Genomic DNA, 12,949 nt, shown 5'->3' with positions numbered 1-12,949 from the left:
AATCCCCTTCTCTCACTAGTCTTCCCTACGAAATTCAAGTGTGAACAGCTGGCTGCCATTATTAATACCAGCAGAGTTGCAGTCTGATTTTATTAACAGCTTGGTTAAGTGAATTTCCAAGATTAGCAGGACTTGATTAACTTTGTCCTGAAATATTTTAGCCTTTAAGTAATTTCAGAGCCGTTGGAGGTTATCTTCCAAAATACACTAAGCCACAGCAAGATACCAGAAGTCTGGAGAATGGTAAATGCAATCTAAGCTTAAAAAACAAGCACTACAAAGAGACCTAGAAACTTTACTTCAATTTGGGGTTGTGAATGGGGGAAAAGGGTGGGGGGAAGAGAGAACTGGAGATACAAATCAAACAACAAGAAACCAAGCATAAAAATAGATCTGATTTTTCAAGAACAAGCCAAATGTGAATTTGTCGTATTTCTGTTGGAATTTAAATAAATCTCTTGGCACCTGATGGTGCAATATGCTCACGAGCATGCTGGAGAAATGGGATATTGATGAAGTATGAATGAATAGAGAGCAAGTAAGTACTCATTTGGTGTCATTAAACAATGGTTCACTGCTGAAAATGGAAGTGCTGGTGAAGCAGGACTCCACCTGGGTCTAGGCTTTACTCCAGTTGTAGTAATATTTTAATTAGGTGAGCTGGATAGAGAATACACTGAGACACAGATAGCACAAAGCTGAGGTTGAGTGCTCAACCTACCTTTCCCTGTCTTGCAGAGTTACAGAGTACGTGTGCAGCATTTCTCCTGCCCTACTCACTGTTTTGAAGGCAACAGCTACACAGCTTTGGGCACTGCACTTCATGATAGACGTGGATTCAGATGGAGAATTAGAGCTAACAAGCATGCTCAAGGTCCATGAGATCCACAAAATCCAGGAGACAACACTTTAGACAGGAGAAACTGTCTCTCAGTGCATGTAAGTTTGCAAAGAGGAAGTGATTTAAATCAATAGATTATTATCATAAATGAATTATGTGGTTAAAGAGAAGCAGGACAGGTTTGGATTAGAGGTCAGAAAAGACTTTTATGGCCAGGAGAGCAAATGACTGGTAAAGACTACATCAATCACAGGCTTTCCTTCACAGAAAGGCACACAAGCATCTACCAGGGATGGCACAAGAGAAGCGGACCCTGCCCCAGGACTCAGCAGCAAGCTAAAGGTCCTCCCCACGTCTCTTCCACAGCAGATTTTTTGGTACGTTTTCTGAATTTCACAAAAAGTGTATTATCTCCAATACAAGTTTCTAAACTCTCCTGTGTTTGCCAAGCTACATGATGATTTTTAAAATACATTAAAAGCAAGGAAGTAAGGATGATTAGAGGGCTTTTTATTTTATTATAAAGAAATGCATTTGCAGGACTTAATGTTTTCCAGCTTGTGTTTTATTACCACGAGTATAGGGGTAGAACACTAATTAATAATACAGCTAAATTGAAGATACAGCCGTAAGAATGAAACGAATGGATCTTCAAGTATGGCAATAAAAATAACAATAACAAAATATTTACAATTTCCCAAAGAGCATGTAGAGACTCACATCATTAACTATTTAAAAAGGAAAACACTCCTAAAAAGCTAGCAAGCCCTTCTCTAAGCATCAGAGAAAATCTCAAGGTAAGAGAAGACAATGATTTGGAGAACCCCTCCACTAGTTCACCATAGAGAACAGCAACACAAGACAGCAGATGCACGCTCAAGGCCACACTGACACTAAGCAAGTAGTAGATAGAAAGAAATTTAAAAATAAAATCTCAGTGTACCAACCTGTGCTATATTTTTATTGAGAAGATAGACTCCATATTCAAACTGAAGCTTCTCCCCTCCTTTTGGATATAAAGGAAATCTGGTGAGAAAGAAAGAAAAGGGAAAAAAAATAATGCATTTAAGGTGAAATTATTCAGATGCCTAAGTAAACTTGAAAAACATACTCCTTTTCTGAGAAGGTAAAGATTTAAAAAGCTTGACTTTCCTGGGTGACTTCTCCCAGGAACCCCATCTGGCAGGACGGACTTAGGAATCCCGCCACACTTCAGTCAATCAACCTGTAAAAAACCCTGATGTTGGAATTCAGCTAATGAGTTTTGTTTTCTAAAGTATATTAAAGCATTCTAAAGATGCTTTATGACTCTCCCCAGTGCTGCAACATTAACAGAATCATAAGGTTAGAAAAAACTTTTCAGATCATTGAGTTCAAGTGTTCCTGTCCTATGCTAAACCATATCCCTAATTATGTCTATTAAACACACCCAGGGGTTGGGACTCAGGCCCCTCCCTGGGCAGCCTGTTCCACAGCCCCACAACTCTGCCAGGGAAGAACTTTTCCGTCACATCTGAGCTGACCCTGCCCTGGTGCAGCTTGAGCTCATTTCCCCCTGTCCCATCTCCTGTCCCCTGGTGGAAGAGACCATCGCCCACCTCTCTGCACCCTCCTGTCTCGTCAGTGGAGGCGCTGAGAAGGTCTCCCCTCAGCCTCCTCTTCTCCAGGCTCAACACCCCCAGCTCCCTCAGCTGCTCCTCAGAGGATTTGCCCTCCATCCCCTTCCCCAGCCTGGTTGCCCTTCTCTGGACTCGCTCCAGGATCTCCATGTCCTTCTTATGGTGAGGAGCCCAGAACTGGACCCAGCACTCAAGGTGCAGCCTCACCAGTGCCCAGTACAGGGGCACAATCCCCTCCCCAGACCTACTGCCCACACTGTATCTGACACAAGCCAGGATGCCACTGGCCTTCCTGGCCACCCGGGCACACTGCTGGCTCATGGTCAGTCACCCAACACCCCCCAGGTTCTTCTCTGCCTGACAGCTCTCCAGCCAGTCTCCCCCAAGCCTGTAGCTCTGCACGGGGTTGTTATGTCCCATGTGTAGGACTCTGTACTTGGCATTATTAAACTTCATCCTGTTGGTCTCAGCTAAGTGAAGCATGTCTTAGGAAGCATAAGACACAACACCAGATCCCACGTTATCCCTTTGCATTCAGCTGTTTAGTTTTGGGCAGCTCATTTCTAAAGAGAAATAATCTTTTAAAAATGATCTTATTTTGGGATTGAGAGAGCACAAATGTCTCCACACACAGAGGACACCAACCATCACACCAAAACAATGCTCAGGGAATAAAGTGATTCCTTTCAGCAAGCCTCACATGCTTATCAGGCTTAAGTCACAGCATCAGGATCACTCCAGCCCTTGGCAAATTCTGTATTCCAATGTTTATTTCTCCTTTTTAATAAAGAAAGTATTTTTTCCCAACTTTAGACACACAGAATCACAAGGTTGGAAAAGATCTTTAAGATCATCCAGTCCAACTGTTCCCGTCCTATGCTAAACCATATGCCTAAGTACCTCATCTACTTTAAATACCCAGATGCCGCAAATAGCTTATAAAAATATAGCAGTGTGTGAGATCAGCAAACCAAAACTTTAGCCCCTCAAGTATTGAAGCTGTTGGGCAGTCTGCATTAAGGAACATGATTTTACTCCTGTGTTCTAGGAATATGTGCTTAAGTGAAGCAGTTTTCAAATAGATTTAATTTGGCTTGTCTTCTGACTCTTCCTTTACCACCAGAGGTTATGAGGCCATCATGGTCAATTCAGTAATCTCAGTACAATCTACAATTTATGGGAACTATATCATGAAACGAGCTTTGCCTTTTCAAGAACCGTACGTCCTGCAGCTCCTAATCAAGATGCCGAGTGTATTATCTGTGCAAAACCCACATTACATCAGAAACCAAAGGCTCTCTCAAATAGAAGATAACAAATACAGGAGATCAATATCTACTAGAAACAACACACATTCTAAAGGGGTGATTACACAAAGTGTATTTTATCATCAATCAGCCCTGCAGTAGAGTGCATTTGCAACTTTTAAGGAGAATTATATAGCGCCGTTAAAGCTAAAGGTTAACAGGTCATGATCACAGCAGATCAAGTATTAAGACATCAGCTTCAAGTTTTATGCTACTTTCAAACGCACTAGGTCACTTGAAGTTGAGGAATATAAAAATCACCATGAATAGTATACATCTAGCTCACCTTGCTTAATAGATCTATAAATCCAACTAGCTCCCTGTGCAAGAAAATAAAACCTTTCAAAATGAACATATGCTGCAAGAGTTCCACTATGCAGTATCTTCAGTGTAAAACACAAACCAAGACAAATTCATTTCAATATATCTATAATTATGCTACCTAAGTAGAGGAGGATTTAGATTTAAAGGTTACCTTTACAAATAATCATAGAATCACAGAATTGTAGGGGTTGGAAGGGACCTCCAGAGCTCATCGGGTCCAACCCCCCTGCGAAAGCAGCTCCCTTGGACAGGTCATACAGGGAGGAATCCAGACAGGTCTTGAGTATCTCCAGAGACAGAGACTCCACACACAACCCCCTGGGCAGCCTGTCCCAGTGCTCTGTCACCCTAAAACTAACTGAAGCTTGACAATAAAAAGCACTATTAGAAACACAAACCATGTTTCACTAGAAGATAACACTTTGGTAAGCCACTAGTAATAGGAGCTACATATTCTATCCTTAGAGCTCTTCAATGCATACACTATAGAAAAGAGAATGAAAACCAGTTTGCAGTGCTCCCTACCATCTCTCACAGCCAGTTTCTGGGAAGCAGTACAGATTAGGCTTTTCTGTTCATCACACTGCTGCTGGTTCTTAGCTAATATTCACATTTCTAACCTCTAATTTCCACTAATTAATCTTGAAAGACTCAAAAGTGCATACATCTTCGCGTCAGCTTTCATAACGTCATAATTTATACGGAAGTCTTGAAAAATGTCAGTGGATCTCCTTCTATACACATATTTATGGCTTGGAGAAAAACATTGCCAACTTAGATGTCTCTTTCTCTGTGTGTTACCTTCCTTGCCCATTAAGCCTGCTCTCAAGGGATAAACTTAAGGGTGAGGAACCACAACATTTTATACAGTGCTTCACTGAGTATAATTGAATACAACTTTAACTGCTCGTTCCCTGTGTGAAATTCTTCTTGTTTGTAGAAAAGCAAGACTGTAAGCTCCATCTCTCACTTTGGCATGCTACAAAAAGTTCAATCTATATTGTTTTAGTTATACTTCCTCAAAAAAATACCTTTGAAAACTACTATTTTAGCATTTTTACAACAACAAAGTCCTCAACATGCAAAATGGCATCTGGCTGCCCCACTCCAATGCATGTCTGCCTTGTTTCTAGTCTTGCTGCCATGCTTGGGAAAAAAAAGATCGTTAAGCTCCTTTAAAGCAGAACACAGATACTTACTCTGAGATGACAGTATCAGAAAGCTATAAGAATATTAATAAGTGTCATATATAAGTATATATATACAATATAAGTGCCTATAGGAAAGCTGGGGAAGAACTGTTGCTAAGGGCATGGAGCGATAGGATGAGGGGTGATGGTTTTAAACTAGAAAAGGATAGATTTAGGTTGGGTATTAGGAAGAATTTCTTCACTCTAAGGGTGGTGGATCCCTGGCCCAGGTTGCCCTGAGACATGGTGGAGGTCCCATCCCTGGATACATTCAAGGTCAGGCTTGATGGGGCTCTGAGCTCACCTGATCTAGTGAAGATGTCCCTGCTCACTGCAGAGGGGTTGGATTAGGTCCCTTCCCTTACCATCATAAGATAAGAAAGGCACAAGGACTAGTAGCAGTAAAGGGAATAACAAGCTGTCAGCCACGTGGAAAGGCAGCTTTAGGATCTACAACCACTGTACCAAATATGCTGAAATTAAACAAGTCCCACTCAAATCAGAAGGTAGAGAACACTGTGTGAGCAACCAGAACTGCACACAAGACTGATTTTAACCAGATGGTCAATATGTGCCTTTAAGATCTAAGATAACATAAAGAGGACTCTCTATTTTATAAGCTTTTGTTTGCTTTGGAAGTTTTATGTTTTGCTTATTTAATCCTGAAGGACTGTGACAAACACAAAGCTTTTATTAATTTCTTTGAGTCATGTGTTCTGGTTTATGGGACTCACTGGGCTACGAGTCAGATGACCAGTGCCACCCAGCTACCACACTACAGGAACTGAGGGAAATCCCTAAAAAATTGAAATACAGATGCATACATTACATTTTTGTACACGTAGCTCACCTCCCCTTTCATGGCACATTGCTTTGGACAGAAATTGTATTCTTCCACTCGTGATATTGCAGTGACAGAACAGTTTCTTCCACGAAAAACCAGGAAAATATCATTACAGCCTCAATCACAGAATCACAGAATCATAGGGGTTGGAAGGGACCTTGAGAGATCATAGAGTCCAACCTCCCTGCCAAAGCAGGTTCCCTAGGACATATCACACAGGCATCTAGACACGAGGTTTATACTATTGCTAATATGTTCAGGACCCAAGTTTTCCCAGTCCAGGAATGCTATTTTTCATGGGCAACGGCAAAAAGAAAATTGAAAAATTGAAAAAAAAATCATAGAAGCAATTACAAGGCACTTCTAATCACCTCTGAATAATTTTGTTTTAGCAGAGTTTAGGAAAGACATGGCAACTCATACCTCTCCCATCGCTCCTGCTTGGGGGGCTCTCATGAATATTCTCCCTACCCACAATCTTCATTCCAACAAGTCAACATCAAGTGTTTCTTTTTAATGTATCCCCTATTAATTACTGCCACCACTTCCCAAGCAGACATTGGGTGTTAGATAAGAACTCTTCAACTTAAACCTGGTCCAAGAAAAAATTACGTGGAAGTAAGAAGGGAGCACATTACTAACAGCTAGTCAAGAAGCTCTCCTCTTCCATCAAAGGCACCTCACGTTCAATTCAGATCCTACTCTTATCACTGAAACTGTGTGTTTAATTCAACCAGCTGGCACTAACCACGAGCAGTTCTAAGAACAAACTGTTGGGGTTTTGAAGGCAACTTAGCTTCAGCCTGTTTACTCATTGTTGACAGGCAATGAGTAAGCGAACAAGTATGAGCAGGTCAAGGCTTAGAGTACTGCTGATCTACATAACCAAACATATCTGTAAGAAACTCAAGTGAGACTGACAAATCAAAGCGTGCACTCAGGTAAGGACGGATCCGTGCAAGCCCAAGAGGAAGAATTGTTTAATTTCCTTGTAAAATAGGGGTGGAAAAGGAAGAAATCCCAGCTAAAAGGAGTAGTTAAGTGAAGAGTCAACATCAGTGTTATTTTACACTGTAGGCACTCTGTGAAAGTTTCTCAGGTACTAACCCTCATTAAATCCTCCCAAAAGAGCTGTGAAAAGGAACAAGAGAGGCAAAGGTTACATGCTTTGTTCACAGTTATTCTGACCAGGAAAAGTAACCCAAGCCAGCATTTAAAATAAAAAAGCAGGGGTGAAAGTCCACCTCTTCTACAACTTGAAACTACAGAACCAGCACCCTACCATCAACAATGGAATTGTTCTACATCTTCAACAATTCATGAACACTGTTTTATTTGCTAATGGCCAGAAAACTTGCATAAGAAATATTGTTTTGAGAGTTCTCCAGCTTACAGACACCCAACTACACAATGAGCAGACTCTTAACAAGTTGCTACTCTGGAGTTAGTAATTAATGAGATTTTTTTTCCCTAACATGGTATTCAGTCAACTTGAGCACATTTTAGACATAACAAGAATGCATACATCAAACTGAAGAGTGTGGTTATACTACAGTAAATCACATTTTAAGGTTACAAAGAACACAGACAGGGTACTAAATTGTCAACTCTGGTTTAAAAGTCTTTCTATAAAGAAAAACTCAATATGTGCATTTCTAGCCAACATGGAAAGTTAATGGTAGCTGGTTGACATTGTTTCCAGTCCAGCTGAATCATAAGGATATTAGGAATTTTGGATATTAGGACAAATTTCTTCACCAAGAGTGGTGAAGCATTGGAACAGGCTGCCCAGGGAGGTGTGGAATTGTAGAATCGTGGAATGGGTAGATGTTGCACTTCAGGAGATGGTTTAGAGGTTACAGTGGGCTTGATGATTAGACTTGATCTTGAAGGTCTTTTCCAACCTTGATGATGACGATTCTATGAAGATGCCAACAGCTAGACAGAGACATCAGTGTTAAACCAAGGCAAGCTTCAGTTTTCAGTCCAAGATTTAGTCTTGATTATGTCTAAAACTGTTTGTGGTCTAGGGGCTGTAAGGATGAGCCTGCCTGCACCTGCCCATGGGCTCAAAGTCATTTCTATGGGCTCTACGATATCTCTTCAGTAACACAATTCAAACACCCCACAAGACCACCAGTCACCACTCCACACTGCTGGAAATCCACAGTCATCCACACACAAACAAATCATCTTACAATCACAAAGCTGCAGGCACCAAGAGGACTCATGCATGATGTCTAAGGCAGGTTCAAACTACCCTATATCCCACCAGTTATGGCAACACTTCCCTCAAAATAAATTCCTAACCCTCCTTGGGAGAGGAAGATGGACAAAATTACTTTCTAGTGTTCATTTCAGCTTTATTTCCTATGATTCCAGGCATAAGGAAGGAGAGACTGTGCTTACATGCTGCTGAATATAACTCTGAGAACTTGCAGGGGTAGATGGTAGAGAAATGCCTCTTGCAAAGACTTTTCATATTTGCAGTTGAAGGTGAGACACCTAAAGTTTGGATCAATCACATTTGGTGTTGTTCCTGCCTCCCCCCCCACCCCTACTGCTAAAAATTATTAGTTACTCCCTAATAAAAGAGGCTTTAACCCATTTCTTAGTGACTTTTCAATATATGGACTAAACCACTGGTTTGGGTAAGGTGGCACAGGCAGGAAGTTTGCTTCTACAATGCCTCCATCCAAAACCAGTCACTAATATCGTTTTATTTAAAAAACAGAAAAATTACTACAGTTTCAGGACAACTAGAGGTCTGAAAACCTAACTAGCCTAATTCCAGTGTTTTAAGCATTAGAACCACCTTTCTACAACTTTAAATGACCTAATTACTCTTCACCATCCTACTTTTTTTTCAGCTGACCTTAGACAAGTACTTCTCAGCCATCAAGATCTCGTTTAATTTTATGTCCTCAGCTAATCCTTAGTTGTTTTACACAGTTACCTTTGGTGTTTGATGAGCCTGCAGTAAATCACCACAGGACTCAGTTCAGGCAGATGGTAACTGTTAAGTAAAGCTGAAAGAATCCTTATTCCATATATTTGTTTCAGACCTCAAGTATCTCATATGAATTCAAGTCCAAATACATTTACTGTTATGCTCTGTGATTTATGAACTTCTCTGGGTCCAGAAAAATACGTACTGATCTATTGGTGGCCAATTTTTATTGTCTATAACCGCCTGTCTTTAATAGAAGTATTTTTTAAAGCTTAAGAAATTGCTTCATTTTTAACTGCTTTCACCTGCTTCTACTTTGGTATTGCACCATATGGTTTAGATCTTTTATTCTCTCTTCTGTTCGGACTTCTGCCATATCCCAAATTATATTAAAGTCTCAAAGTTTAATCTCTGCTTCAGAAAGCTCTTTAGGGAAGACCTAACTAAAAGAATGGGGTTGTGTTTTTTACACATCAGATCTGTTTTCCACAGGCTGAAGCGTGGCACAATTTAACTAACATACTACATCTCATTTAGCAAATCTAAGTAGAAATCCAAATCTCATTTTCAAAGAGATCCAGAAGTTCAAAGACAACTAATATTTGCAAACTAAATTAACAGCAAGTACTTCTACTCTTTAAGAACTCTTTACTATTGAACACTTAACTGGTGAGCAGAAGCTTAGCTCACTGACATGAAGCTGGTATCACTGCATTTTCACATCACCGTATTTCATAGAATCATAGAAACATTAAGGTTGGAAAAGATCTCCAAGATCATCTAGTCCAGCCATCCCACTCAGTTAGTAGGTTAAGAGAGGTCCTTCTCCCCCTCTGCTCTGCCCTGGTGAGACCACACCTGAAATATTGGGTCCAGTTCTGGGCCCCTCAGCTCCAGAAGGACACAGAACTGCTTGGAAGAGCCCAGCACAGGGCCATCAAGATGATGGAGGGAGTAGAACCCCTTCCTTACGAGGACAGGTTGAGGGAGCTGGGGCTCTTTAGCTTGGAGAAGAGAAGACTGAGGGCTGACCTCATCAATGTCTATCAATATGTAAAGGGTGAGAGTCAGGAGGCCGAAGCCAGGCTCTTCTCAGGGATGGCAGCGACAGGACAAGGGGCAGCGGGTGCAAACTGGAAGGCAGTTCCATTTGAATATAAGGAGAAACCTTTTCACTGTGAGGGCAACAGAGCACTGGAACAGACTGCCCAGAAAGGCCAGAGAGTTTCCTTCTCTGGAGACATTCAAACCCTCCTGAACGTGTTCCTGTGTGATGTAGTCTGGGTGATCCTGCTCTGGCAGGGGGTTGGACTAGACAAGCTTTCGAGGTCCCTTCCAACTCCTAATGTTCTGTGATACCACCTATATTGCTCACTAGACCATGTCCTTAAGTACCTCATCCAACCTTTCCTTGAACACCCCGAGGGACGGCGACTCCACCACCTCCCTGGGCAGCCCGTTCCAATGCCCAAAGGCTCTTTCAGAGAAGAAATTTCTCCTCATTTCTCACCTGAACCTCCCCTGGCACAACTTGCAGCCATTCCCTCTTGTCCTATTGCTGGTTATCTGCGAGGAGAGGCTGACCCCCTGCTCACCACAACCTCCTTTCAGGGAGCTGGAGAGAGCAATGAGATCTCCCCTGAGCCTCATCTTCCCCAGACTAAACAGCCCCAGTTCACTCAGCCGCTCCTCATAAGACTTGTGTCCCAACCCCTCCACCTGCTTTGCTGCCCTTCTCTGGACATGTTCCAGGGCCTCAACATTTTTCTTGCAGTGAGAGGCCCAAAACTGAAGATATCAGTTATACCTTTGACTGTTTCCTGTGCAACTGCACCCTCTGAATTTGTCAGAGAACAAATTTGAGACAGCCTTTCCCTTCACTTCTTACTTCCAAGGACAGTAAGCAGAGTGACTGCAGGGAGATGGCCTCAGGGAGATGGCTGTAGAGCAGACTTGGCAGAATGCAGCTGAATCCCAATTATTCACTATTAAACAGATAAGGAACTGATGTCATTACTGTGACTGTAACAGTCACTGGTGTGATAGCAGAGAGTCATCCGTCAAATCAAGGGAATAACTGTGCCTCATACAACACTACCAAGAAATAGGGCACCTTAGAACATTATTTTCAAGCTTGAAGCCCTTGGATAGGAGACCCTATATGAGGTTAGAACTAAATAGCCCAATCCAGATAAGATAATGACCTGAAAAAGTCACAAGTTCTTCCTTGATATGACTGGAGTATGAGTGCACAAGAACATGATTTAAATATTTACTGAAGTTTGACTTATTTTGACCTCACCCCCTTTTACAGGGCTAATGAGGGTGTCAGGCAGGGGAGGAAGGAGCTTCTGTTTCCCCTCCAACCTAACCACATCCTGTTTGCTCACTGTAAAGGAATGTCCTATCCAGAGAAGAAAGCTCACGCTGTTTAAAAGACATGGGATCATGGGATTTTTCTCAACCAGATTAAAGCCAAGTGAGAAGGACCACCACTGTCCATCCAGCTCACTTGAATTCACTATTCCCTGGGACATTTGAATCAAGTGTTCTAACAAGTAAGCTGCTGAAGGTCCACAGGCACCAAAATACCCAACACTTCCAACCTCTCAGCACTCCACAGCAGAAGACCAAGACACAAGAGCTTTTGGCTGCAGGACTTCAAAACCTGTTTCACAGAATCACAAGGTTGGAAAAGACCTTCAAGATCATCAAGTCCAACCATTCCTGCCCTAAGCTAAACCATATCCCTAAGTACCTCATCTACCCTTTTTTTAAAAACATCTACAGATGGTGACTCAACCCTCTCCCCTCAGCCTCCTCTTCTCCAGGCTCCACACCCCCAGCTCCCTCAGCCACTCCTCAGAGGATTTGCCCTCCAGCCCCTTCCCCAGCCTGGTTGCCCTTCTATGGACTCGCTCCAGGACCTCCATGTCCTTCTTATGGTGAGGAGCCCAGAACTGGACCCAGCACTCAAGGTGCAGCCTCACCAATGCCCAGTACAGGGGCACAATCCCCTCCCCAGACCTACTGGCCACACTGTTTTTGACACAAGCCAGGATACCAGTGGCCTTCTTGGCCACCTGGGCACACTGCTGGCTCATGGTCAGTCTGCAGACACCCAGCTAGGTCCTTCTCTGCCTGACAGCTCTCCATCCAGCCTCCTCCAGCCTGTAACGCTGCATGGGGTTCTTATGTCAGATGTGCAGCTCTCTACACTTGGCATTGTTAAAGCTCATCCCATTGGTCTCTGCAATGGGATTTCCTTCTCAGATAAACTGTCCCATGGTTATATCCACTTCAGATCAGAGACTGGCATAGATCTTACCTAGCAGACCCAAGCATCTGAGCACTTGTTGGAAGGAACAAAGCTAAAACACAACAGTATGGAACCACCTTCACCATCTGGCTTCTCAATTACAGAGATTCAACAAAGAACACTTCAGATCCTTTTTAGGTCAAGCTACTAATTGATAGTGGAGGCCACAACCAAACCAGGGGTGACTGCTAGTGTACCAGGAACAGCTAAATCATCTGCCAACAGCCAGCATGATTGGAAGAGTTTTCAATGAAAGGGTAAGATTCCCAGGTGGGGAGCAACCCTGAAATCAAATGAAAAGGCAGAGGGGATAAAAGAATATTACAAGTGGCCACTTTGCTTTGTTAGAGATGAGATTAAGACATAACTATGAATCACAAATCACAAGTGAATTCAGATTTGATTACTACAGGGGTTTTAGTTTGTAATTGAGAGAAAAGAGCTCTACTTGTAAAACAAACTTGATGACAAAAACACACATTGCCCAGGGACAAAAGCAGATCCTCATTCAAGCTTTACACAATACAATGATAATTAGTTTACTGGGAAAAGGAA

At 42.3% G+C, this 12,949-nt stretch overlaps 1 protein-coding gene across 2 annotated transcripts in view; it reads right to left on the bottom strand.

Annotated features, from left to right (window-relative positions):
* Window positions 1–12,949, bottom strand: part of UVRAG (UV radiation resistance associated) — a gene marked incomplete at its 5' end in the record, with an annotated part of 111,822 nt that overhangs the window by 31,526 nt on the left and 67,347 nt on the right. For both annotated transcript variants that reach the window (XM_084269867.1, XM_084269868.1), the window contains one exon: window positions 1,789–1,867. In XM_084269867.1, coding sequence (XP_084125993.1) covers window positions 1,789–1,867 — 79 coding nt within the window. The remainder of the gene's footprint in view (window positions 1–1,788; window positions 1,868–12,949) is intronic.

This window comes from Gallinula chloropus (assembly GCF_964237585.1).
Source record: "Gallinula chloropus genome assembly, chromosome: 1".
In the NCBI taxonomy this organism is placed as follows: domain Eukaryota; kingdom Metazoa; phylum Chordata; class Aves; order Gruiformes; family Rallidae; genus Gallinula; species Gallinula chloropus.
The sequence above is the reverse complement of the archived record's forward strand: the minus strand, read 5'-3'. Positions and strand labels throughout refer to the sequence as shown.